General features: G+C 35.6%; 1 protein-coding gene across 7 annotated transcripts in view; it reads left to right on the top strand.

The window, feature by feature from the left end:
• The first annotated feature begins 15,990 nt into the window (after positions 1–15,990).
• The window catches only part of LOC114223147 (sodium channel protein type 2 subunit alpha), an 81,101-nt gene continuing 73,538 nt past the window's right edge, over positions 15,991–23,553 (top strand). For all 7 annotated transcript variants that reach the window (XM_028121951.1, XM_088022137.1, XM_028121924.1 and 4 more), the window contains exons 1-2: positions 15,991–16,257; positions 17,135–17,253. In XM_028121951.1, coding sequence (XP_027977752.1) covers positions 15,991–16,257; positions 17,135–17,253 — 386 coding nt within the window. The remainder of the gene's footprint in view (positions 16,258–17,134; positions 17,254–23,553) is intronic.

Genomic DNA, 23,553 nt, shown 5'->3' with positions numbered 1-23,553 from the left:
GTGATGATTCAAATGGTCTTATTATTCTTTCCTGAATTTTCTAATTCCAGCTGTTTTCTCCTAACTTTTTTTTAGCAATATCTGACACAGTGCTTTGCTCAAAAGATTGAGGTGATTAGGTGAATTTGATCTTTCTGTTAACCTTAATTTAACTGTTTTCAGCCATTTACTCTGACTTTTCGCCATACTTAATATTAAATAAGTTTGTACACCTAATTCCTTTATTTCTTTATAACCCACTTATTGCTTATCTACTTGCACTAGTGTATGAAAACTGTAATCTTAAGTATGTATTATTATTTTCATATTCACATTTTATAATACTTAAGATATTTTGTAATATACACTTTTCTTCTTGATATTTCACTTTGCTTTTTAAAAGCTTCAGCAAGTTGTCATTGACCTTTGACATTCTATTTTGATATCTTCACTTTGGCTTGTATCATTTTTCCCTGATTAGATCTGCAACATGATCTAGTTCAGTCCATCTGATCTTTTTCATTTACTAATGCCCTGACCTGCCTTGTTTTCTCTTATAGGTCTGAGCCAGGTCCTGCTTAGGGCATTTTCTCATAATCTCCCTTCCACTTGGAATGTCCTTCATTTCTGGCCCAGCCTTTAAAGCTCAGCCTAAGTTCCACCTCATCAGAGAAGTCTTTGTTGATCATATCAGCCCATAACTTTTTATAAGCAACAAAAGATATAGAATAAATCTTTTGGGGGGAAAGTCAAAATACATGTTGCTGCCTTACAATCTGTTGTTTGTTGGCTATGGCCAGTGACATAGGCTGACTAAAACCTTAGTTTCTTTTAAGATGAAGTTATTTACACCTCCCTGATCTACCTTGTTATAAGTTATTCATTTAAATGAAATAAGTCACAGGGACAAAAAGTATAGCATAAAGAACATAGTTAATACTACTATAATAATATTGTGTAGTGACAGATGGTAGGTGATACATTTATCCTAGTGAGCATTGCAAAATGTATAAAATTATCAACACACTATGTTGTAAACCTGAAACTAATACAGTATTTTGTATCAACTATACTTCAATTTAAAAATTTAATAAAAATAAAATTAGGTATATAAAAACATTTTGTAAAATTTTTAAAATATCTATCCAAGTTTATCATTGTTATCACAAACAAATCATATACTGTCTTGTTAATTGCTTTGTATTGTTTTTGTACATTATTCTCTTATGCTGTTACTGGGCTTGATACTGTTATTTAAATTTCTACATGTTAGACTATCTAATGAGGTTTTTAATTCTTTGGGGGCAGGGAATATTGATGGTATTAAGATCAAAATGCCAAACTCCCAATTATCTTAGGACTAATTATCTTAGAGGCATAACTGGGCTTGTACCTCCTCCTAAAGTATAAATCCATACCAGAGAAACGTATATTCTCATCCTAGCCACACAGAGACAATGAATTGAAGATACCTGATAAGAATACTCTTCAAATGAAAGAGGATCAGCAAGGGAGTGAAAAAAAGTTGGTTTGTCTCAGCTTACCCAGCTCTGGTTTGGTGTAGTCACTAGACTTTCTGAGAAACAAGAAGTAGAAGAAACACAGTATGGCTTTGGCTCATGCCATTTTCTTTAGTTGAAAGATAATTTGCATAAAATAAAAAGCATATTTGTTTGAGTTTTGACAAATGTATTCTTCCACTATCACCACCACCCTAATCAAGATGGAGAACATCTCTACCTCCCCAGTGATCTTTCCTGGTCAATCCCTCCTGCTCCCAGAGACAACCACTTTTCTGATTTCTATCACCTTAGCTTAGTTTTGCTCAAAAGCTTCACATAAATAAAGCCATAAAATATGTACTATTTTTTTTTTAGCTTCTTTCACTCAGCACCCTTTTTGGGATTCAACCATTTGTTGCATGTATAAGTAGTTCATAACATTTTGTTGTTGAGTAATACTTCATTGGATAAATATATCTTTATTTATTTTCCATTCACCTAGTAGTGTTCATTTGGGTTGTTTCTGGGCGTTAGCGATTATGAAAAAGGTTGCTATGAACATTCATAGGTCTTTTGTGGGTACATATTTTCACTGCTCTTGAGATTGTCAGCAGACTAGATAAAAAGCAAGATCCAAAGATATATTGTTTTTAAGAGACATATTTTAAGTATAATAATACAGATAGGTTGAAAATAAAAGAATAGCAAAAGATATAGTGTGTAAGCACTAAGCAAAAGAAAGCTGATATGACTATATTAATATATAAGGTAGGCTTCAAGACAAGGAATATTAACATAGATTTAAAAAAGTGGTCATTTCTGGGGCACCTGGGTGGCTTAGTCAGTAGAGCATATGACTATTGATCTTAGGGTCGTGAGTTCAAGCCCTATGCTGGGCATGGAGCCTATTAAAAAAAAAAAAGTCATTTCATAGGAATAAAAGGGCTGATTTGTAACAAGACATAATAATTTTAAATGTGTATGACAAAATCATAGAGTTCCAAAATAAAAGGAGAAAAAAATGGATGGAAATAGGAACACCTGGGTGGCTCCAATGGTTAAGCCCCTGCCTACGGCTCAGGTCATGATCCCAGAGTCCTGGGATTGAGCCCCACATCGGGCTCCCTGCTCAGTGGAGAATCTGCTTCTCTCTCTCCCTCTGCTCCTCTCTGCCCTGCTCATGCTCTCTCTCTCTCTCTCTCTCTCTCAAATAAATAAAAATCTTTAAAAAAATGGACAGAAATAAAGTGAGAAATATACAAATACACAATTATTGTTAGAGAATTTAACAATCTTCTCTCAGTAGTTGATAGGGTAAATAGAAAAAAAGTTAGTGGGCTTGAATAATACTATCAATTATCGAACATGAAGACCTAATTGACATTTATAAGATAATGCATCCAACTGCAGAATATACATTCTTTTCAAGTATACATGAAACACTCATCGAAGACCATATGCTAGGCCATGAAATAAGCCTTAATTCATTTCAGAGTATTTGACAACAGTAGAATTAAAGTAGAAACCAGTAACAATAGGTATGTATAAAAAACCAATTATTTTGGAAATTAAGCAACACATTTCTAAATAATCCATGGGTCAAAGAAGAAATTATAAAGAAAATTCAAAAATGTTCTATATTGAATGACAACTAGAATACAACATGTTAAAAATCTGTGTGTTCATGCCTTTTAGTCGTTCTTTTGTCTCGGGAACTGATTGATCAAATTAACATTAACAATCAAAATAATATGAAAGGGGATAGGCAGAAAAGCAGACTGAAGATTGAAAATTATAGACATCATGCCTACCATTAGCCAATGTTTTTATTCTATTACAATTATAATGAAGTCACTGGATATTGGTTAACCTAATAGGCAAATATCCTTTCAGTGTCAATAAACAGAATGCTAAATAAATATTTTGGTAATTTTTCCCTAATAAATCCCATATAGGGATATGTATGAAGCTTCCATTTCATCCAATGAAACAGTAGCAGAAATAGTCTGAATAGTGTTAATATTGACAAAGATTATAACTAAAGGATAAGTTAATCAGTGATTAAAAAGCTGAATAGACAACCAAGAAAAGTTGTGAAATCTTTGTTCTGAGATCTGAGACAAAACCATCTGTCTCTGATTTTAGTTCAATCCTTAATGAATATAACCAGTCTGACTAAATGATCTGTTGGGAGGCCCCCTTCCAAACACAAAACCTATGATTTTAATTAGCGTTGGTTATGGTGCCAACACAGGGAAAAAATTTGCTCACTGCCATAAAGAATAATAGGGGTTTAATTCTAAATCTAAGTCGTATCTTCTAATTTATAAATTCTTTTACTTGGAAGACTATTTTCTTTATAGAACTCCAAACATTCCTCCTCCTTCTCTTTCTCCTCCTTTTCTTCTTCTCACTCTCCCTCTCACTCTCTCTCTCTTGCTATGTGTCTTTTATGAGAAATCAAAGAATATTCCATTTGAAATTTGTGATCATGATTTGAACTTTTCAAAAAAATGTGTGAGTCATGTCTTGCCCTTTGATAATTTCCAAGTGACGAGGCTGCTTTTACAGATCAGTCCCTACTTTTAATGATTTCAGTATATTTTGCTTGGTTGGGAGTGAGAAAAATAAATGGGAAATGTCATTCATGAGTATGAGCTTGCAAATGAATATGTAGAAGGCAAATGATTCTTACTTTATTGGAGGAAAGCAGTATGTTTTCCTGAGCCTTTTGCCCTTTTCCCTTCTCAAGCCTGCAGTTTCTCATATTTTCATTTACAGATGAAAGCAGTGCAGCAATGTGGTGGGGTGGCAATCACATCTATGTACGTGGATAGAAGGCTATTCAAAATCTAACCATCTTATGAGTTTTAACCATACTTTTATAATTCACATACATGAAGTTATATAGAGCAACTTTCAAATATAGAATGCAAGGGATCATTTCTTCATTCATTCTTACAGGCAAAAATAGGTATATTAAATAATATTTAAAAAGAGAAGAAAATGAATGAGCAATGTCATAATGCTTTGCTATTCAAAAAATATTTTATCTCAAATGATCTGAATTCATTCCAGCAGCAACATTGTTGATTTGATCAGGACAGGAATTACCTTTATTCTAAAGAGAGAAGAAACAAGAAGGGAAAAAAAGAGAGGAAAAAGCCCTACAGGTCAAGAGATTAAGTGAACTGAGGAACAGAATGGCTAATTCTCTTTTTCTCTCTAAAATATAGGAGTGATCAGAAGTAAGGGAATTTGCCAGTGAAGGTGGTTACCAACATGTTGAACAAATACATTACCGAAACTTTCCATACATGAAAGCAAACAAACAAAAAGTTTTGTAACAATATTTGTTTTGTAGCTATATGTCTTAATTGGTGCTGCTTTTATATTGGTCTATTTTAAAAACTGCATCATGGGGTGCCTAGGTGGCTGAGTTGGTTAAGTGACTGCCTTCGGCTCAGGTCATGATCCTGGAGTCCCAGGATTGAGTCCTGCATCGGGCTCCCTGCTCGGCAGGGAGTCTGCTTCTCCCTCTGACCATCTTCCCTCTCGTGCTCTCTCTCATTCTCTCTCTCTCAAATAAATAAATAAAATCTTAAAAAAAATAAAAATAAAAAAATAAAATAAAAACTGCATCATGGTCAAAAAGATTATCTCTTTTCTAATCTTTTAAAATTTCAACAAGTATTTCTAGGCATTAAGGCCAGGCAACATTTTGCCTTGTCTGCTTCTCTGACATTGAGCTGTTTCTAGATGCTAAATTTGGCTGCTGTACTTTTCATATCTGCAGGGCTGTTCCTGGGTCCACCCTGCATATAGCCATCCAGGTTTAGACTTTGCCGAGCAGCCGGGCATGGCCATCCCGCTTTCAATGTCCCCATTCTGTTCTGTGCTCAGGCTCAGGACGTTTGAGTGGCAGTGAACTTTCCTTTATTTCTGGTATGATTATTGCTTCTCAGGGTCTGGCTTGGGCTCTGATCTTGCCATTTATGTCACAGGTGCCACCGGTGAAGCTGCTGGGCAACCAGATGGCAGGCCTAACTGAGGTTGGCGGCATCTGCTGTTGTACTCATTGTCCCTGCTACCTGCTCTACTTTCTTCTTCCTGTTGCTGTTACTGTCTTGTGTGGCCGTTTCTTTCGTTCAGTGCTATTTACCTTTCTACAGGCCTTTCCAAATATGAGTTTCTTTCTGTAGCTCTTTTCATGCATTTTCTCTGCTTGGAACCCCATTATCCACGAAGGCTCATGACTTGGCTGCCTTCTTTGGGTCCTTCGGTGTCTTTTGCTTAAATGTCACTTCCTCAGCCAGACTTTCCCTAAGCACCCTATTTATATTTTCAACGCACCATTCTCCCCCACCCCTTACCCTGATATTTCTCCCCTCCCTTCCCTGCAATATCTTTTTCCACAGCAATTAGCACCACCTGCTCTATTCCATGTTGAAGTACTTGTGCATAATCTGTATCATTAGGATATATAAAATATAAGCTTCAGGAGGGCAGATCTGTTTGGTTACTTACTGTATTCTAAGCATCTGGAAGAAAGCTGGCTCTTAGCACTTTTAAAAAGCTGTGTTTTGTTGTTAAATGATACATTGCATTGCAAATTCTGAAATATTGGTCTTTGTATTTGGCCTTATTCATTCAGCTTGGCACTATGTGTAAGAGTTTTAAGGGCATAGGGAAAAAATTGGATAAGTAGCATCTGCTGTGTGTACTGGGTATTTTACTTATTTAATCCTCACTATAATCCAAGTCCTTTGCCTAAAGAAGCACAGCAAGAAAGTAGCAGAGTAAGCATGCACACTAGTTTCATCTGGCTCCAAAGTTACTGCCTTTTCTTCAAAGCATGGTGCCCACCAAATAATAGTAAGTCAACAAGAGCCCCTCAAAATCGGTGATGTTTGCATAAATCAGGTGTAGCTACAAATTGAGTGCCAAAAATGATTGCTTAAAAAAAGAGCTGTAAATTAGCTTCCTAAAAAGATAAGCAACTATGCCAAAAGAAGGACATCTAAAGAGCCATAGCACCTTTGGCTTAAGTGCCTGGACCTACAAGGTAACTAACTTAAAAAGGAAGAGATGTTTCTGGACAAATGTTTTGACATATTTGCTGAAAATATACTATTTACAATATGAAAGTAACAAAGACAAATAGATTCTTTCTTGATCCTAAAAAGGCAGGAAGAACAGCTCTTCAGTGTCTTCTTACTGCAGTCTAAGAAATAGTAATTAATTGTATTTTTAAAACAAGCCAGATTTTATCTGTATGATCCTTTTTTACTGTGTCCTTTCTTTGATCTCTTTTGATCTAGTGATACAAACGCAAGTTATGTCTCATTTTTTATTCAGTACCATGTATGTATGGAGAAACCACATGATGCAATGGGCACTGGAGACTGGAAGGTGGTCAGCAAGCCCAGACAAGCTCCCTGCCCTCTTGGGGCCCAGAGCCAAGCAGGAACAGCCACTGATCAGGGAGACGACATGTTCTGTGAACACCTGGATGTTGAGTTATCTTTAATCCAGAATTTATGTAAAAAACCTTAATAATTAATTTAATTCTGTCTTCATTTTTCTTCTCTTAGTAGGAGATAATTTGATGCTCCTTGTTGTTGTTTTTTTAATATAATCATATAATCTGGAGGTTGGAAGTATTTTGCTTTTATACATTTCAGTTATTAGCCCAGACAGGCATGATTTCTACAGTATCTGCTTGAATCTTTCTGGTAATTGAGAATTATTTCTTATTAAAAAATAGTCACTTTGTTTAAGGCAGGTCTAAGAATTTGAACACTATTGTTTACATTAAATCAGATTTTCTTCCTATAACATTCATATTTGTCTTTGATCTGTCCTCTATGGTCAGAAGAGCCTTTTGCACATCTAGGCCCCCTGTAACATGACAGCTTGTTTAAAACTGTGTCTCTTTGAAATTGTCTGTTATCCAGTTCTTTTATTGAGAATCTATGTGCAGGGTATTGCTTTATGTACTTCAAGAGTCACAAAGGGAGTATATCATAGCCTTACCTCAAGGTACTTACATAAGTACAACAAATAGTGTGTGAGAAGCAAGTGCTATTGAGTTTGAAAAAGTGAAAGGCCATACCCAGCTGAAAGGATGTAGAAATATTCATGGGAAATGTAACATTTGAGATTTAAAATGGCTATTGCCTTGTCAGGTTGAATTGTAGTGAATTTCAGGTTGTGAAAACAACATAAGCAGCAACTTGGAAGTAGAAACACGGAGATCAGGGTGCAAGTTTAGGAAAACTTGAGCAAATTATTTCCTCTTTACCATAAAGTGCTAGTAGAGGTTGTCATTGGAAAGGAAATTTGAAGCATTCTTTAAATGTCAGCGAGAGGAATATTTTTTACTTTATATAAATGGTAATGGAGAATGGTTGAAGATTCTTGGATGAGGGTGACAAACATAAGTTTATAGTTTCATTAAGTTGACTTAGAAGTAGTTTTGGGAGTGAATTGAAGCAAAGAAAAATATATGTATAGGAATGCATTAGGAAAAATGGCACTCTACTGTACATATAATGGAAATTCAGAAAAGGGAGAAGAGATTTCTTAAAGAAAGTTTTCCAGAGCAATTGCATCTGAAAAATTTAAAGATTGGGAAAGGCAAATAAATGACTGTTGAACTGTCTGGGTTGGTGAAATAAGCCACAGAGGCAGAAATAAACATGCATGTGTACATGAGCATGCGCGCACATGTGCATGAGTGTAGTGTGTGCGTGTGTAGTGGAGAGGAGAGGCGGCGGAGAGAGTAGTCTGACTTTAGGAAAGGTAAAGTAAGCTCAAGCAGTGGAGGGGCCATAAATGTATAGAGTCACTTACACTGCCCTGTATAGCGGGAAGAAAGAAACAAACTGGAAACCTGGAATTAGGCTGGTGTATGACACATAAATATATACAGATGAGAAAAGAAAGTGTCCTGACTGAAGAGAACAAAAGAGCTTCTGAATAATATAGGGCTACAACTGTTAATTCACCAGTTATTTACTGGATGATCTATCTCAGGTGATGTACTATGCTGGACATTGTGGAAAAACCACAAAGATAGATGGGTTAAGATAAGAAAGATGAGATAAGAGGGGAGATGGGTTTTACATGGATAACTTTAATAAAAAGTAGAACTGACAAACATCACTAAGATGTCTCTGAAAAAAGAAACCAGCATTTATTTAGTATCTACTATGTCCTAAGCATAGTGCTTAGTTTTTTCTTATAAATTTATATCATAAAACTCAAAATGAGCCTTGATTTCTACTGATGAGAAAACTAAGCTTCAGAGAGTTTAAGTGTTATTCCAGCAGACGTCAAGATGACCCCACAATAACGTGATGATAAGGGGAAACTCAGTTATATTGTAGGTCAGCAGTTTAATAGCAGCGAGCTTATGGTATTGTGAAAATATCTCAGGTATAGATAGGGATCCAGTGACTTAAAAAATCAGACATATTTCACGTTACCCTTCTCAGTTGGTGTATCAATGATACATTCCTCCAAAAATGGGATGATGAAGCATATTTAGAATTTGAAACCAGACACATGTGAGTTTAAATGCTGGCTCTGTGTGGCAATCCCTCATTACAGCCTCCATAAGCCCAGATCACCACCACATTAGAAAAGTGTCAACAACACTACTTCCCTTACAAAATATCACAAGGATTAAATGAGATAACTAATATCAAGAACTAAGTAGAGTTCCAGAATTTAGATCATGTTACCATGACATGAAGACACAAATCCATGGTCTCTTATGGTCTCGTTCTCTCATATCTAGTTCTCTCTCTGTCTCTCTGAGGTGCACACATGTACATACACACACTCATGCACAAATTTTGTATCTAGGATATTTTGGAATGTAGCTATTTTTTGAGCATTGTTTTTCATTTCAGAGACCTTCTGCTCCTGGCTCTGCCTACCTGCTCTCTCCTGGGGATGATGCCCGGACATTCAGATCCACTACCCCACTGAGGAGTTTAGAGGCTGCTTTTTTTCTTCCCCCATTGAAGAGGGTGAGGGCTGAGGGGAAAAGTTATAGGTAGAGGTCCTCAATGAAATGGAAGGGATGAAGGAATGAAGAAAACTGAGCTGGAAATATTCAGGCATTTGGAACAATTTTTCACTTTTATGGGGAGGACCATGCCTTGGGAAATTTTCTTACTTGCCTGTTAAATCCAGAATTAGAATTCTGTGATTGTAGCAAATCTAGCCATCAAAAATAAACAAATATGTAATCAGAGTAGAGGCGGTCTTCCAGCTGATAAATCATGTAAGAAGGGTTAAGGGAATTCGTGGATGTCTACTAAATGCATTTACTCTATCTAAAGATTAAAAAAGGATGTAAAACTGTGTTGCCAGACTATCTGCAATGGAATAAAATTACTTGCATAAAGATATAGGCATATGTCATTATATGTCATTTATTTTTTCCCAGGAAAGTTGTATGTAACGTGATTATTTGCTACACTGAATACTATTTCTCAGGGATCATCATGATCATAATAATATTGGTGTGCATATCTGTTAAAGAAAAAAATAATGTTTAAAAATACAACAGTCATTTAAAGGAATGCCTATACTTTTATAAAGGATATTGCTCAACAATTATACTATGAATATAAAATAATGAAAATAAGTTTTTTCATATTGGAACTAACATTAGAATTGAAGGAAAAATGACGATTTATCTGAATAGTACATACCAAACCTATGTCTTTCATTTTCTATTATGTTCTGATCCTAATCTATAGTGGAAAAACATGTCTAAGTCTGGTTGTTCAGAACTTTCTCCCTTTTGTCAAAATTGTTAGTTATAGAAATGAGCGAGTGGATCAAGTTTAAAGAGAGAAAGATGTAAAAGCACAGTAAGTGACAATCAAAAACTTCCTGAATAAATAGATTGAAATCTATGGATTAAGTAAACTAGAAAATCCAAAAATAAATCTTCATTTAGCAAGTCTTTTCTTAGTTTATGTTTCCAGCATTATTCTAATGTAATGAAGAAAACTAAAAATTAGTTGTAAAATAGGATTAAAAAATAACTTTCAGAAAGACATTTCTTAGTCTTTCTCAGCTTTCTTGAGTAAAAATCCTCTAAATTTTCTGAACACTTATCCACAATCATTAATTATAACATAAACTATTATATAATTATTTCCTTGTCTGTGAGATTAAATAAGCCATTTTTTTTTCAGTATAAGTTGAACCTTAGAGTAATTATTCTAAAGTGAATCTTTGTGGAAAGAAATTAGAGTCATATACTATTTTTACTACATATCTTTGTTTTATAATTACTTTATCTTTCATATAACTCTATTATTTTTGTACATGTCATCATGTATAATAACATGGCTTCTTTTATATTTTAATTTAGAAAATTAATGTTCCTCTTTTATAAGTGAGAAAAATTTTTAAAAGACGGGATTGAAAGGCAAAAAAATGTTATCAGTATTTAGAAATCTAATTCATAATATTCGTTCCTTTCTGACTACTTAAAATAATATTGTTTGCCTTTCCAATTACTTATGAGTCTTCCGTATATAATGTCTGGCCTGAAAAGTTGTAACGTAAAATCACCTGTCTGTAAAGCAATGCAACTGAATGAAGTTTAAAAACTTCACGTAACATGCCATTTAGCATTCTCATAAAATGTCAGTTTGTTGTTAACAAGAGCAAATGGAAGAAAAGCTAATGTGCAGACCTTCTGAAAACTTCATCCTGGGAAATCAGAAATAAGAGACTATGATTCTTATTTCAAATCTATATTGCATAAAAGTACTTTTAAGATGGAAAAAATATTCACACGTTGCTCATCATATATCTTGGATGTTTTGGTAAAACATTTTGTATTCACCCTTTTAAATATCCTAGGACACATTCACTAGCTAGGATTGATGGGACAGAAATGAGTGACCCTACAACAAACACGATGTCAAAGAAACTGTCCACTACCTTGGTGTTCCTGATAGCAAGTAGTTCCTGAAAAAGGCTGGAGAAGCATTGCATAATGGTTAGGCACATGGATTCTGTGGCCAGAGAGCATGAGTTCGAATTCTGTCTCTGCTATTTCCAGCTGTGAAAACTTATGCAGGTTGCAAATTGTTTAACCTCTTGGTGCCTCAGTTTCCTTGTGTTTTAAATGGGGATAATCACAGCTTCTATTTTATCAAGTTGTGATGAGAATTAAATGGTTTTATAGTTCTTAAAATAGTGCCTGACAAAAATAGTGCAGTGTGTGTTATTATGGTTAACCTCCCCCCAAAAATACATTTGGCAAATCACTTTGTAATTGTTTTACTCCTTAATTTATTTTTTTTTGAATTAGAATCTTGTTATACAAAAGCCTATTATTATGCACATTTGTAAAGTGAGACCAGAATATTCATGTATTCATTTGATAAGTGAAGCTAATGCTCATCACAGAGATTTGTGGAATATATGATTACAGTAGAACAACTTATTTTGGGGAAAGAGTCTTCTAACTATCTTGCAAGATTTCTAAGTCTTTAAGATGGTATACATAGAAGATATATTTTTTCCTAATGAAAACGGTAAAGCGAGAAAATATGCTATATATATGCATACAACATTTTCTAACATATATATAGCATATTTTCTCGCTTTACCGTTTTCATTAGAAATATATCTATATGTACATATGTTTATATAGATATATATATCTTCTCACATTTATAATATTACCAAGTATTGAGGCACTGCAAATATGACCAGTATGTGACTAGAGCACACACTTATTGTTTTTGTTGACAAGCATCCATCCACCTCTTGTCCAATAATAGTATTCCAACTCTGCTTTTGAGGGATGTTCCTATACCACCACCACGATCCTGACTGTTCATAGGTTTCAAGCAAGGTTTCCTTCTAGTTCCAAGGGTAAGGCATTTGCTTTAGGGGAGGCCAATCAAAGCACAAAGCACAACATTACCTAGGACTGAGCAATTACTTAAGGGATGGGCATGTTACCCATCTGGAGCCAGTGAGATGAAATGAGAGTTTTTCTGGATCTTTATTCCTATTGGATTTAAGTCTGGGAGGTTGGGAGGCTGGAGCTGCTATAGGACCTTACTACAAGAAGGGATGAATCTCTAGAAAAGCTATCACCATGGAAGTCAAAGCCAAAGGATGCAGCATAACTAGGTGCTGGTAATGTCAGCTGTGTTCCAGAATCGTCCCATGCCTAAAGCTAGCCTTAGACAATAAACTTGAACTAATGAACTTCCTTTTCCTTCCATCCTTCTTTCTTCTCCTTTCTTCCTCCCCTCCCTTCCTCCTTCCCACTTTCTTTCCTTCCTCCCTTCCTTTTTTCTTCTTCCCTTTCTTTCTTTCTCTTTCTTTCTTTCTTTCTTTCTTTCTTTCTTTCTTTCTTTCTTTCTTTCTTTCTTTTTTTCTTTCTTTCTTTCTTTCTTTCTTTCTTTCTTTCTTTCTTTCTTTTTCTTTCTTTCTTTCTTTTTCTTTCTTTCTTTCTTTCTTTCTTTCTTTCTTTCTTTCTTTCTTTCTTTCTTTCTTTCTTTCTTTCTTTCTTTTCTTTCTTTTCTTTCTTTCTCTTTCTCAAGCCAGTGTGAGTCATCCTTTTGTCTCTTATAACCAAAAGAGACTTGCTTGAGTGATTAAAAAATTATTTTTGGCTATATCTTCTCTATGTTTAGTTCCAACAAATACATTTTCTAATGAAAATGAGGAAACTAGAAAATATGCAAAATATATTGATTTAATAAGTAGGACTGTTTCTGGTTATAATTGGTACCACTGCCTGATTTTTATTTAATCTTTATTTCAGGCTTTAGTTGCATGAGCAAATGTTTCTTTTTATGACTGAATAAAGTTCACACATGTTTGGTGTCAGACTTTCAGTTTGAATCCTGCGTGTATGATCTTAAATGACTTTTTCTACCCCCTGTGTACTTCCTTTCTCCAGTTTTCAAATCAGGATCGTGAAAGTGTTTATTTGATAGGCTTGTGGGGAGGATGAAATGATATGGTGCATGTAGACATGTCCGCCCTGTCAGTGACTGGCACGTAGTAAGTCCTCAAATCATTACTATATCACTAATTGAAAGACTGGCATTAGGATTTCACTGGCTTTTCAGTTTTCTTCTGGCTGCTTTTCAGCCACTAAAATCAGAGTTTAAATAGGAGTCTCATCAGGGTTATTTTATTTCTAGAGAAAGTTTATTTGTATAGCACAAAGACCGTCTCTGTTGAATTAGCAAAGCACTTTATTGGAGTTCAGATACTCTGGGGCTGAGGCTAATGTTAAATTCCACTGTATGTAAGACTTTCATTAATATAATTGCTTTTTTTATGAGTTTTTATTTTTAACATTCAGTATTTACTTTCTTTTTTTACTTTTAATTTGAATTATTTGTATTGATTGACTTCTGGCTTAGCAAATAAAAAGTATGAACAGAAGCTTAATCTGTTAGCAGAATTAATGACTGAAGTCAGCAAAGTCTTAGCATTTTGTTCTAAGAAAAGCCTGTGAAAAATCAGAGCTCCATTAGTGAAAGCTTTGGGCTGCTTCAAACACAGGGCTCTGTGTACATACACTGTGAGGGGTTTCTCTTCACAGTTCCCCTGCCCTCTAGTGGTAGTTATAATAACGCCATTTTGTAGTCCCCAAACAGGAAATGCCTGTTCTTACTTCAGTTACCAGAATCCTTTTACAGGAAGTTAGGTGTGGTCTTTGAAGGAGAATTTAAAAAAAAAAAAAAAAAATGAAAAAAAGAAAAAAAGAATGATGGAATTTTAGCTGCAGTCTTCTTGGTGCCAGCTTATCAATCCCAAACTCTGGGTGTAAAAGATTCTGCAGGGGTAATGTTTTAATATTCTTATTATGCTTATTCTCTGTGATGCTTCTCTACCTTTACAGTAGAATCCTTGGGGGAATCTGCAGAGGACCACTTTCATTTTGAAGCTGCTGGCTGCATGTTTTAGCATGTCTCTTCTATTAGAGCATCCAGGCATGGCAGTTTCCTCCATGGAGTATGCATGGACCTTCTTCATGCCTATGTCTGTCGAGGCATGAGGGTCTCTGGGGATGGGTAAGGTAAATGAGGGATGTTTTGGAGGCAGTGTGGTACTGAGAGGGCAGTCTGCTAGCTAGTGGCTGAAAGGTCCTAGTCTACTTCAAAAAAAAAAAATGTAGAAACGGTAGAGTAGCTTATGTTATTTTAAATTTCCCTGTTTGATCTGGCATATGCTACAGAAGTGATCTGGATATTAATGCATTTACTCTTTGAAAATGCACTTCATATAATTAAATTGCAATTCTCATTCCTGTAGGATGGGGGTTACAACGGATTGATATTTTAAAAAGAAGGAAAAATAGATAAGTGATTGTATACAGATGGCATTCAGGAGTTAAGCTTTTGGTTGTATGATTTCAAAAATCATAGAAACTCTTGCCACTGATTCAGAGATAACATTTGGAATGATTGGTGTGCTCTGTTAAGTTATATATGTTAGTCCGGTGAAATATGATTAGAATACAGTAAGCTTCCATTTATGTGGCAAAGACCAACAAATAGGAGTTTGTTTAAGAGATAAACTATCTTAAACTTGTTATTTTTTCAAGTCTAAATCTGCTATTTAGATTTTTATGAAATGGGCACTATTTGAGAAAATGAACTAATTCTACAGTATTTCCTAAGTACTGCAAATTTGTTAATTTCAGAAACAATTATACTAGGTAGCAGCAGGTTGCTCAGCCAGGGGGGTCCAAGATCCAGACCTCTGATGTGGATGACTTCCTGCCCAGTTTGGCAGGAGCTGGATCCCTTCCTGTGCAGCTTCCGAGCAGTTCCAAATGCAATCGGGCATCCCCCGCTCCTTCCTGCTCCCTTGCTTTCAAGCAGTATCTACCTATGTTTCCATAGCCTGACATTTCAGGATTTCCAGAGCTCTTTACCAGGTGCGTTGATTTTGAATAAGCTATTAAAGGTGGAAAAGTAGGCCAAAAGGAACATGGAAAAAATGGAGAGGTACATGCAAGATCCTTGCATAGCCCAGGTTCTATAATTTTGGGTGATTTTTCATCTCTTGTTTTGGATCCCTGATATTTTTTCAGAAAGGATGCTGAAAAAGATGGCTGCCAAAATATTCACAGTGAAACAGCAAGCACAAACCAGTATCCTCCATTTCCGAGCTCTGAATTGGATATTTTCACTTAGAACATTTTGGGAGTGGGAGACTAGATTACCTCATAGACATCCACTGAATGTGAAAGATCTCCATGCAAGCAAATGAATGCATGCCTGAGAATCCCCTGAATACAGCTTCCTCAGTAAAATATTGCAGAGAGCTTGGTTTATATATTTTATCTCAATCTCATGTTATTGCCACAGTTACCTTTTATCCTAATGACTGTTGCTTCTCTCTCTCTCTCGTCTCTCTCTGTCTCTCGTTTCCATAGCACTTTCTTATGCAAGGAGCTAAACAGTGATTAAAGGAGCAGGATGAAAAGATGGCACAGTCAGTGCTGGTACCACCAGGACCTGACAGCTTCCGCTTCTTTACCAGGGAATCCCTTGCTGCTATTGAACAACGCATTGCAGAAGAGAAAGCTAAGAGACCCAAACAAGAGCGTAAGGATGAGGATGATGAAAATGGCCCAAAGCCAAATAGTGACTTGGAAGCAGGGAAATCTCTTCCATTTATTTATGGAGACATTCCTCCAGAGATGGTGTCAGAGCCCTTGGAGGACCTGGACCCATACTATATCAATAAGAAAGTGAGTTTTTTAGTCAAGTTGTCTTTACTTCCCCTCCCTCCTAATTGGTTCTGGACTAGTCCCACAGATGCCTGGTGAAGCGTGATGTGCCTCCTCCCCTTTGTCTAAAGCATCACTAGGATGCTGGGTGGGCTCGAGCATGTAATGGACCCCTTATCCTACAAGTCTTTTGGAAGTACTCATTTGAATCTACACTCCCAGGACAAACAAAACCGAGAGGCATCATGTTGGGTAAATGGGGAAGGGCAAAAGTCTGTTCACCTTACAGTGTGATGAAGCAAAAAGTGAAAACAAGGATTATATTATATTTCCAGAAATCGTATTTAAATTCCTTTTTACAATCTCAAGCTCTGTATAAGTTACTTTGATCAGAGGCAGGTTTATGCCTTCATTACAGACACTTTGCCCTTTCCACAGCTCTCTGCAGAAGAAATAATAGTAGGTGACTTAAGTACCCCCAAAAGAAGCTCATCCAAAAACACACATGGAAAACTCTGAAGTTCTCATGAAAATTTTTTGTCAAAATGAAGAAGTAATCAGAGTCTCATTTTTATGCTTTTTGTGAATTACAGATATAGTTTTAAAATACTGATATCCCCAAACTTGTTAAAAGGTGCTAAATTCCTACAGCATTGACTACAGGTTTTTTTTTTTTTTCCTCCTTTAAATCCTTATGTCACTTACCAAATTTAGGAAAGTTAATGGTGCATGGGCAGAAAAAGCCCCTATCGTCATGTTGTATGTTGGTAATTAGTGTATTACTATAGTATTCTATAAGGCAAAATTTTAAATGATGGTCTTCCTTTCTCTTAAAATGTTCTTAATTTTAATATTAAGATCCTAAATTCTGTTTTATGTGTTGTGTTTTCTTTTTCAGACATTTATAGTATTGAATAAAGGGAAAGCAATCTCGCGATTCAGTGCCACCCCTGCCCTGTACATTTTAACTCCCTTCAACCCTATTAGAAAATTAGCTATTAAGATTTTGGTACATTCATATCCTTTTTTCAAATAGTTGCTTTATTATGATTTTGTTCTTTGAATTATTGATCTGGGAATTTTTAAAAAATATATGTGGTTGGCTATGTTATGTGCTCTTCTTTTTTTCTCTCCTCTTACTCAACAGTTAGCATATTGCAAATGGGATTATAGGTAAGTGAACCCCCTTTTCCTCATCTCCTAGTAGTTCCTCTCTTCCCGACTCTTCTGCTTCCTTCTGAACTGCTGCTACATCTAAGACTTCTTCATTAATGTTGATCATGTTGCCAGGCTCTCCTTTTATATGTCTTCATATTTTACAATGTTTTGCAATGGGTGAACTCCAGGAACTAATTTTCCTTACTGCTTTCACATTTGGAAAATGTGTACATGATCTGAATTGCACAATTTTATATCTTTTTGATCTGAGTTGTACTACTTTCTGCTTTTTATTTCAGCATTTGAAAGCTTTGAGTTAGTAAATGCTTACAGTTGTGATTGTATACACACCAGCCTTTCAGGTATCTCCAATTCTTTTCCCCAACAGCATCCCACTGATTTTCTATTTTCTTTCTTTTTTCTATTCTTTTTTCCTTTCTTTTCCTTTTCTCTTCTCTTCTCTTTCCCTCCCTTCCTCCCTCCCTCCCCCACTCTCCCTTCCTTTTCTTCCTTTCTTTCTTTTCTTTTTTCTTTCTTTCTTTCTTTCTTTCTTTCTTTCTTTCTTTCTTTCTTTCTTTCTTTCTTTCTTTCCTTTTTCTTTCTTTCTTCTTTTCTTTTCTTTTCTTTTCTCTTCTTTCCTTTTCTTTCTTTCTCACTTGTTCCTGTGTTTTATTCAAGTCAAAGATTCTGCTACAGCTGTCTCTCTCCAAAGGCTTATTGTCTGTCAAACCACATACATCTTCATTTTATTCTTCATTCTCCTTATTGAAATAGCAACTTCCTAGAAATGAGATTGATGACACCTTGGTGGGAGATGGTAATTTGATTTACTCTTAGAAGTTAAATAGAGTAGTTGTGAATGAGAGGTTTTATTTTAGGTGAAGGACAGTGGTCTGACTGACAGCCAGTCCTGGGAAAACCAAGGAAGCAAAGGTTTGGAAGACTGGGGCTTTGCCAGGGAGAGACATTTACAGGAAGAACACTTAAACCTTGGGATGGGGATTGATATGCATCAGGAACCAGAGGTAAGGTTCCTGAAGGGGAAACTGAAATCTAAGCAGATTCTCAGGGCAACTTTTAGCGTTGTTTCTTCTTTAGAAAGAGTCGTTGCCTTGGATTCCATGACATGATCAGGCCAGGGATTCCATGACATGGTAAGACTTTTGGTGTAAAAGCCTACTTCCTCCAGTAGTCCATGAAAATGTTTAAATTAGATAAAGTGAGGAATTCGGGATGTGAGATAAGCTTGGTACAGGGAACTCATTTCCGTTCTGGGTGGAGGGGCTGTAAATCATGTCCCCAGACTTGCCAGGCAGTGTGGTAAATGACATTTTCAGAAGCATGGCATTCTAGAATTCAGTCTCCCTTTAACATCTAGTTTATTCCTCTTCCTCCCCTATGTCCTTTGCATAGACATCAACATACTTTAATTCGTTATTTCTTTTATGCTTTAAGATTTAATAATTTTTTTGTGAATTATCTAAAGGAATAACATTTCCTTACTTCTGTTTTTCAAGAAAGAGAAGCCATTGTATAGGGCATAAAGGTCTTTAAGTTAGCATTAGAAATGAATAATAAAGTTGAGATTTAGATTTGGGTCTCCTGAATTATAAATTATGGTCTATTATTATGTTTTGGGTATTTTTAATCTTTGCACTAAATAAATCTTTCCATAAATTATTTATTACATTATCAGATAACTGTATACCCTTTATGTAAATTTTATTTTTACATGAAATTATGTGAAAACTCAAACTTATGTCCAATGCTCTGTTAAGAGTAGATAACTAGGAGAGTATGCATTGAATAAATAAGGGACTAATGAGTCAGAGCCTAGAAAATTAGATGCAAACCAAGTAACAAAATGGGAGGTCTGAATAGGTCAGAAAAAACTATTTTGTCCTGAATCTGAATGATGGGATGGAATTAAGAAAGCCTAATAAAGAAAAAAAGCAGTTTTTATTCTAAACCTTTTGTGTGGGGATCATGTATTTTTTTGAAAATGTATCATCTCTAGGAAGTTAGGGAACCCATGAGTCCTAATTTAAGACCCTTTGAGAAAAGAGACCTCCCAGTGATAGAGGACAAGGGCAGTTTTAGAAGTTTTGATCAGAGGATCCAGGCATTAAGGACAGAGTTTATGGTGGGAGCTCTCTGAGAATTGAGACAACTTGAATGTGAGGGTTTGCACTTGCTTCCCAGAAGAAAGAAAATCTTCAAGGCGCAGAGTTATTTGGAGGCCTGCAGTGATGTGAGTTATGTGAAGGCAGCCAGGTAAATCTATTAAGATTTGCTAAAGTGAATGGTAAGATGCTTACAAATGTCCGATAAGCCACAAATTTCTTCTAATGTAGAAAAAGTAGATTTTTAAAAATCTCTAATTTCCTGAATTAAAATATTATATTTCAGATATTTCATCTTGGAGCAAAGATATAAGAAAACAAAAAGGAAGTGGACCAAAAGTCTAAGATAGATAAATTCTTTAGTCTTTTGGCAGTAGTGGCATACTTGATGAGAGAGCCTAGTGAACTTTGATGCATGTAATACTGTAGGGTTTGCAAATGATTTTGCTAGTGATTTTGTCTTTTATTCTTCCCAACACAAGTCTTAGTAAACTTTGATGCATATAATACTGTAGGGTTTGCAAATGACTCTGCTAGTGATTTTGCCTTTCATTCTTCCCAACACAAGCCCTACACTCAAATCCTGGTTTTCTGACTTCAAGCACATGCCTTTTGCTGTAAGGTTAAAATGCTTGGAAATGGTGATGGCAGCGGGTTTGAGCACAGTTAAGAGGTCCTTGTGTATTTATTATCATTAATTTATAAACCAGAAAACGCCCATTCACAATAAAGAAATTTGTATTTTAGGCTTAGACTAATATATCTATTTCCAAAGAAAATTCTATCTTGTTTCTTAAAGAGCTATTATCTTCATTAGGAGTTGTTGAATATCAAATTAGCTTTGTTTCTTGACTTTGGCAGAATAAGAGGTTATACTTATGCTTACTATATTTGTGCCAGGGTGTATTTTGAAAGCTGAAAATGCTTTTGATATGCCTAATATCTTGTTTTGCTAGTTAAATAAAATATGGTTATATTTTCTAGATAGTAAACAAGTTAAAAATGATCCATATTCCTAAAATTCCTTATCAGAGTTTTAAATGTTTCATGTCAGTTTTTATTATTTTAGCTTAAAATGCATATTCCACCTTATTTTGCATTTGTCACTCATTCATTTGTTCATTTGCAAATATTTACTAAGTACCTAATATATGGCAGGTGTTTATAGGCATTGGATGCCACACTGAACAAAACAAAGTTCCTGCTTTCATGTAGTTACATTCATATATCTATGTGTGTTTGAGAGGAGAAAGATGAGAAAAATAAACCATATGTCAACTAGTGATAAGAGCTCTTAAGAAAAATAAAGCTGTGTAAAAAGAGAAGAATGGCAATGTACTATTTTAGATCAGACAAATCCTCTCTAAAAAGATACCATCTGAGTAGAGATCGGAAGGAAGGGAGAGACTGAGACATGGAAATCTAGGGGAACGTTAAGTGTAAAGAGAATAGCAAATGTGAAGGCCAAGTATAAAGATAGAAGTACAACTGGTGTGCTCAGCAAGGAGAATCAGCAAGGAGTTCAGAGTGATGGGGTGAAGCGGGGAAGGCAGGGTGCAGTAGGGTATGAGGTCAGTGAGAGTGGACGGCAGGGGCTGCGGTTGTAGGCCATGATGAGGACACCAAAGTCACTCTGAATGAGATGCAGAGTGATGGCTGAAGGATTTCCAGCAGAAGGATATCATAACCCAACTCACATTTTATAAATACCACTCTGGCTGCTGTGTGGAGATTAGACTGCGTGGAGGGAAAGTTTGGGAGCAGGATTGATTGGGGACCTCCTGCCATAATGAAGGCAAGGGATGCTGGTGGTTTGGACTATGGTAGAAACAATGAGGGTGGCAAAATGGCATCGAACTTAGATATGTTTTGCAGAAGAGCTGATAGGATTTTCTAAGCAATGGAATTAGATTTGAATGTGTCTTTGAGACGGCTGTTAGCCATTCAGTGGAGGAGCTGAGTACTTGGATAGAATTACAGATCTGGAGTTCAGGAAAGGGTAGGCCTGCAGATAAAACTTTGGGAGACATCAGTATTTAGATGGTATTTAAAATCATAATAAAGACTGTGACGCTCCAAATCACACAACTAGCGCGGACTGCCTGTCATTCACACAGAGTAGGAAAATGAAAAAAGCTTTTGGTATCAGAAAACCTGGATTCAGACCCCACCTCTGAGATTTACCTATTGCTCTATGTGACCTTGGGCCAAGGTATTACAACTGTTTTGAATCTCCGTTTCTCCATCTATAAAATTGGAATCAAAATTTATACATTAATTATAATAAAATGTATGATAAGTACCTGGCATCATGACTAGCACCTAGTAGGTACTTGATAAGTGGTTGCTATGATAGCTGTTGTTGGTTGTAGTAGCTACAATTCTAGCAGCAACTGCTGCAAAATTAGTAAAGGAAAACTCTCATATTGTTAAGGAATTCCACAAAGAATTCTGTATAAATCACGGCTTTCTTCCGGCTTCACATTGCGAAGAAAATGTTTATATGGCACCAGAGTTTGGAGCTGTCAGTGACTAAAACACAATGTGATTGCACAACCTTCTCATTTTGCAGACGATTTAATTAAGTCCCAGACGTGTTTACTCCCTTTCTAAGGCTACATTTTGTATCAGTGGCAGAGCTAAAACTTCAGACCAGGTCTTCTCATTCTCAGCCCCCTGCTCTTTGCATTTTCCACCCAGCAGAAAAAGCTCTCTGATATGATGTACTAGGTGCGTTGTCAATATCGCTGTCTGGATGCATTCTAAAGGTTATTTTCAGGGGCTTCAACTTACTATTTATTAAAAAAGAAGTAGGCTTTTTAGTTCATCCCAAAATTATATGGTATCCATGTAGAAATTTAAAAAAAAGTTATGATTTTCCCTGCAAAGTAGTATGTAGGCCTGTAGAAGAGGAAGGGGAGCAACTTACGATTTCTATGTCCCCTGCTTTTAATGCTCAGAAGTCATCATGCATTATCACATAGTTAGGAAGATGGTTAATCATAGAATGAAACAACTCCAGAGTTGAAAGTACATAGGTGACATTTAGTTAGTATTTCTGCTAGCTCTAAAATGTGCACTGATATGTAGAAAGAGGCCTATCCTACTCTGTTTTGAATTTTCCATTTTTATTTAAGAAAACAAAACAAAACTCTAACGTTAAACTGTTTTCTCCCTCTAGTTTAGAGTTAAAAATTCCTCTGCAGCGTCTCTGGATGTTATAGAACATTACAAAGTCCCTGAACAGACTTACAAACAATGACTTTCCCTTCTTTAAGAATAATAAAGAAATGCCCTACATTTTATATTCAATAAGCAAATGATTAATAGTAATAAAAATAACCGAATCCTCTAAGGAAAGCATTAGTACTGTATTTACATAAGAAAACTGAACATCCAAGAATTAAACAACTTGCTGAAGCCCATGTGGTTGGTAAAGGATACATCTGGTCTGTCCTTCAGTGCTTTAAATTAATTTTTTTTGTGTGTGTGCTTTAAATTTAAAGATCACGTTGCTCCATCCTATCTACACGGAGCTAGGGGTAGGCATGCCAGTGTTTTAAATATTCAGGTTCCATGTCAAAGAGTACATAAACCATATTCAGTAGAAACTTGAAGTTTCTTTTCATCATATACACACAGAAAATATTTTAGATTGCCAACTGGAAGAATCAATCAAAGGTTAACACATTTTACCTGGTATAAATAAATTAATAGATTAAAAGGATCATTTTTTCCTGAAATTATTTAAGGTTAGTCTGCCTCTATTATATTTTACATACCAAGGCTCTTAAGGAAATATTGTTCTTAAGGATACATTGTTCTTTTGAAAAATATATTTTGTTGATGTCTTGGCCTATATGTTTAGAAAATAATGTAGGATTTACATGTTTTATTACTAATTCTTGCCCCTTGAAATCTGCCTTGATGTGAAGTTTCCATACTTTTTCAAGGTGTGGTATCACCAAAACAAAATCCATACCTATGTTTTTTTTATATATCTGTATATTTATTATGATTATCTGAAGCTATAAAA

Source organism: Eumetopias jubatus, unplaced genomic scaffold (assembly GCF_037043125.1).
Source record: "Eumetopias jubatus isolate StellerSeaLion01/CBP00866 unplaced genomic scaffold, mEumJub1_p1.0 scaffold_3, whole genome shotgun sequence".
NCBI lineage: Eukaryota > Metazoa > Chordata > Mammalia > Carnivora > Otariidae > Eumetopias > Eumetopias jubatus.
The sequence above is the reverse complement of the archived record's forward strand: the minus strand, read 5'-3'. Positions and strand labels throughout refer to the sequence as shown.